We start from the raw sequence: 1,566 nt of genomic DNA on the forward strand, positions 1-1,566 counted from the left end.
GTAACAATGACAATAGGAAGGTCCTACCTGAGTCGTTAATTTCAGGATGTATCACTGATTCATTTTTTCCCTTCTCCACTGAAGTTATCACTAGCTTTTCAAAAAGCTATCACTGCATTTGGATAGACTGAAGCAGAAAATTGAGGGCAAATCTGACAATTATGAAAAAAAAAAATCAGCAGTTAACTCCCCAGTGGAAAGACAGTGGATTTCCTTGTGTCATGTAATTCACTTTCCACCTCTTCCACTGTGCTTTTGGCTTAATTCCATCCACAAGCTGTGTTTCCCCCCACACACAAACACTTCAAATCCTATAACAGTTCATGTCACACTGATTTTTCTAGAAAGTTTAGGTTCCCTTTACTATCTCTTGCCTTGTGTATTTAATTTTACTTTCTTGGATTTAAATTCCTCCAAGGCAAGGCCCAGAAACTCTCATACTTTTCACGCATGTTGAACGACTAGCTGCTCACTAATTGGTAACATCAGTGGCTTTCTAACTGAAAATGAGACTCCTATTTTGACCTTATATCATAAATAATTTATTTTCCAAAGTAAACATTTATCTAAAGAATACAAATAATTCACAAATCAATAAATGATTTGAAACTCTCCTATTGTACTTTCACCTGCAGTGCATTTGTTGCCAGTCACTGAATGAAAATTCCTGAAGGCACTGCCCTGTCCCAGGGACACTGGCTGGCAGATCTTCAGTGTTGGAAGTAATCTGTAAGTCTGTTAATGATGGAAAAGTTCCTGATGAGTTCTGCCTGGACTACTGTCCAGGCACAAATGCTGTTCTCCTTGGCACTGAGGTACCTGCTGATCCTCCAGTAATAGCTCTTCAGGCGCAGAGTGGTCGTGGTGTCCCTCATGGTCATGTTTTTGTCCTCCAGTCTTTCCTGCAGGATTGTTGACTTCAGATGATCCATCTGCTGATGGAGTTCATCAAGGAGGTTCTCCACAATGGTCTCATTCCACATAGTGGTGGAGATGTTTTTTCTGAAAATACCCAAGATGTTCTGAAGCATCTCTTGGATGACAAGAGCAGCCTTCTCCTTCTGGAACTGCTGTGGTTGCTTGATCTCTTCTGGAAACTTGAAATTGATCCTGTCCTGAAGGCAATTTTCAGGCTTTCCTTTCAGCTGCTTCAGAAGCTCCAGACAGGCCAAACTGCTGCTGTGCTGTTGCCGTTGGGGTTGAAGCAAGTTGTTGCCTAAGGCAAGAGATGTGGTGAATGACAACAGGACAGCGATTTGGAAGGGATACCTGCTGGCCATGGTGAGAACCAGAATGGTATTGTCTGTTACCTGCATAGTGGAGCAAAGTCTCCAAAAGTCTGCAGTGTGAGTGTCCTTCCTCCATGTGTACGGGCTGTTTATATGGGATGGTCCTCTCTGTTTCACAGGAGTTTCCCACTTTCAGTTCTCCCTTTTAATTTTCCTGTATCATTTTTACTACAGTTGACCACATTTGTGGGTACATTTGCAGTAACAACCTGAACAGGAGGTCTGTGCCTCCTGTGGTTTTGTCGGAGCTGATCTCTATGGAAGCAGCAGTGCTGAA

General features: G+C 42.5%; 1 protein-coding gene across 1 annotated transcript; it reads right to left on the reverse strand.

Annotated features, from left to right (window-relative positions):
- Window positions 1-710: 710 nt before the first annotated feature.
- On the reverse strand, window positions 711-1,280 carry LOC100733284 (interferon beta-like). Its single transcript, XM_063247548.1, has one exon. It carries the CDS (start codon window positions 1,278-1,280, stop codon window positions 711-713), a length of 570 nt encoding a protein of 189 aa, XP_063103618.1.
- Between the last annotated feature and the right edge of the window lie 286 nt (window positions 1,281-1,566).

Source organism: Cavia porcellus, unplaced genomic scaffold (genome assembly GCF_034190915.1).
Source record: "Cavia porcellus strain 051 isolate PalLab524CR breed Dunkin Hartley unplaced genomic scaffold, mCavPor4.1 scaffold_1, whole genome shotgun sequence".
Classification (NCBI taxonomy): domain Eukaryota; kingdom Metazoa; phylum Chordata; class Mammalia; order Rodentia; family Caviidae; genus Cavia; species Cavia porcellus.

Coding starts and splice junctions, on each gene's coding strand:
- LOC100733284 (XM_063247548.1), bottom strand. CDS start 1,280: ATGGCCAGCAGGTATCCCTTCCAAATCGCTGTCCTGTTGTCATTCACC.